The following is a 2,658-nucleotide window of genomic DNA, read 5'->3' as shown; positions in this document are numbered from 1 at the left end:
TGGGGTCCCCGGGCCCCACCTCCCGGCGGCCACCGGCCCCGAGGGTGGGACAGGCAACGTCAGCCGCTTCCCTACCTAACAGCCCTCATCCGGCGGCGCAGCCTTGCAGGGAGCTCCGCGAGGAGCACAGCATCCCTCCCGCCTGGGCGCTGGGACGGGGGGGCTTCCCGGGGGCTGCACACACACAGCGGCATCTCTCTCCTCCCTTGACCTTGTGGAAGGGCAGCTCTGTCCTGTGCCTGCGAGAGACCCAGCTCTTCCATTTCTGAAAATGACATTAAAACCGTGCCCCGGGTTCGGTGGCGGCTGGCGTGGCAGCCCCGGTCGGTGTCCAGGTGCCGGTGGTGGGTACGTGGCAGACGTGGAGGTCTGCGCGTTGCCATGGCGAAGGAGGAGGATGCGCGCTGGCACGTATAGCTGCGGCACTGGCTGCGGCACACGTGGGCTGTCTCCGTCCCCTGCCCAAACTCGCCCCTGCGCTCCCAGGCGTCGCGGCACGGCAACCCACAATAGCGTCTGCCCTCAGTGGGAAGGCGGGGGGGGTTAATTAACCTTTAGCCGCCAGTGAAAGTCACGATGTTCCTTATCAAAGGTCCGGGAGCTGTTGCAAAACCCGGCGCAGCAGCAGGCAGGGCTGGTTTCTCCCTGACCAGTGAACCCGTCCCTGGAGCGCAGCTCTGCATGGGAAAACTCCGGCGTCCGCTCCGCAGGCGGCCTCTGCTCCGCGCTCTCAGCTCTGCCTCCCCCCGAGCTGCTCTTGCTCATGGAAAAGGGATGGATGGAACCTTCAGCATCCCATCTTTGGGGACAAAGCCGCTCTCTGCTCCCCCGGGGGTGTCCCGGGGAGGAGGGTCCAGGCTTGCGGGACCGCAGGGAGAGGGAGGACGGAGTCTGTGCCCACCACGGGAGCTCGCAGGCGCACGCAGACACAAGAACGCCCAGCAGGGCGGGAGGAGGTTGTTTATTCCCTCTCTTCCCGATCCCTTTGTGCAGTTCTCTGGCAAGTACTGGTGTCTCCTGGGGGAGCTGTGGGTTATCTGCACACCAAACCCCAGGACGGCGAGGGCTGGGGAAGGATTCCCGTATGGGGAATGGACCTGGCTGGAAGATTCTCCCCTCGGGGACAGCTCCTCAGCGGGGTCGGAGTGGCAGGAGAGCAGCACGGCGTCCCTGCCACCCAGCGGGGCTGCGGTCTTTGGTACAGAAAGCACCGCTCTCTTTTGAGAGAATCTGTGGAGGTTTGGGGGAGTTAAATACCACAGCAGAGAGATGAGACCAGCCCGTGTCCCTCTGCTCGGCTCCCTTCGCCTTCCCTCGGCCACGGTAGCCGTTTTCAGCCGTGTCCCAGTGGGCATCTGGCTGCCGGCCCTGGGGTTGCAGTGACCCAGTTCATCCCGACACAGAAACCAGCCCGGTCCCCGCGGAACACTCGGCTCCGCCGGCAGAGGGGCGGCGAAGGGGGCTGCCCTGCACCGTACCGCACTGCGCCGCTCGCTGGGGCGCAAATGCCTCCGCGGCACCGGGGTGCCCCAAAACACCCTGGGCGGAGGGAGCCGACACGGTCCCCGCGTGTGGGGGGAAACCCTCCTGGGTCATGGAGCTGTGCAAAAACCTGAGCCTCTGGGAAACGCCGTCCTGAGGGGGTCCCCGTGGCCGCAGGGGGGGGAATGGGGGTCCCCTCGGGGCGTTCTCCTTCCCGGGAGGGCGGCTCTGCCCCCGGCTCTGCGGGGAGCCTGCTCTAGTGCCCTTCAGTAAATAACTGTTTAACCAGCAGACAAATGGGCTCCAGGTGCTTTCCGATGGCGATGCACTCATTAACACAAGTGGCTATTAATTTTTACGCCCACGGCCGGGCGGTTGGGTTAACCCTTCCCTCCTGCCCGCTGCGGGGGAGGGCTCAGCCCCGCTGCAGCTGGTGCGTTTGGTGGTATCTGCTTTGAGTTTCCTTCAAAGAAAAACCCCCGAGGCCCTCTCACGCTTCGGTTAAAGGGAGATCCGGGGGCAGATGGTGGAGTGGTACCTCCGTGGCACCCGCTGTACCCGGCCGTGGGCTGGCGAGTTGCGCAGCAAACTGGGTGCGTGTAGGGGGGGGACTTCCTAAATGCGGTTCTGCTCCGCGCCCCTGCAGCATGCGGGCTTGGGAGCCTGCCCTCCAATCCCACCCACGCCTGAAAAAATTGCGTATCCCACCCCTAGGACGCTTAAACCTCCTCCTTTGTGTGCCACAAAGGGTCTGAGCAAATGTCGGTGAGGAGATGGGTGGGGAAGGAGCCCTGGGACCGCAGGGGGGGCTGTGGGATGGCTGATGCGGAGTCCTCGGTGGCAAAAAGAAAGGAGCTGGGCTGAGGGGAAGGACGTTGCCGGTGCTGAAGGGCTGCGGGAGCCGCGGGCATTGCTGGGGTCCGGGCTCAGCGTGGCGGCCGGCGCTGCAGAGCTGTCCCGGCTGCGTTCAGACCTCTCCTTCCTCTCCTGTCGCTGTAGATAAAATACCACGAAGAGTTCGAGAGGAGCAGGATGGGCCCGAGTCCCAGCGAGGGCGCTGAGCTGGAGCGCAGGAACTCCCAGGAGAGCAGCAATTACCGGAGACCCGCGGAGCAGCAGCATCAGCCGTCTCACCACGTCCAACCCAGCAACCCAGGTGAGGCGGGGGGCTGCGGG

At 64.9% G+C, this 2,658-nt stretch overlaps 1 protein-coding gene across 1 annotated transcript in view; it reads left to right on the top strand.

The window, feature by feature from the left end:
• LASP1 (LIM and SH3 protein 1) overlaps positions 1–2,658 on the top strand; it is a 26,834-nt gene that overhangs the window by 23,553 nt on the left and 623 nt on the right. The window contains exon 3 of the mRNA XM_009887090.1: positions 2,482–2,638. Within this exon, the coding sequence (XP_009885392.1) occupies positions 2,482–2,638 (157 nt within the window). The remainder of the gene's footprint in view (positions 1–2,481; positions 2,639–2,658) is intronic.

Source organism: Charadrius vociferus, unplaced genomic scaffold (genome assembly GCF_000708025.1).
Source record: "Charadrius vociferus isolate BGI_N301 unplaced genomic scaffold, ASM70802v2 scaffold816, whole genome shotgun sequence".
Taxonomy (NCBI): domain Eukaryota; kingdom Metazoa; phylum Chordata; class Aves; order Charadriiformes; family Charadriidae; genus Charadrius; species Charadrius vociferus.
This window is presented reverse-complemented; position numbering and strand designations above follow the sequence as displayed.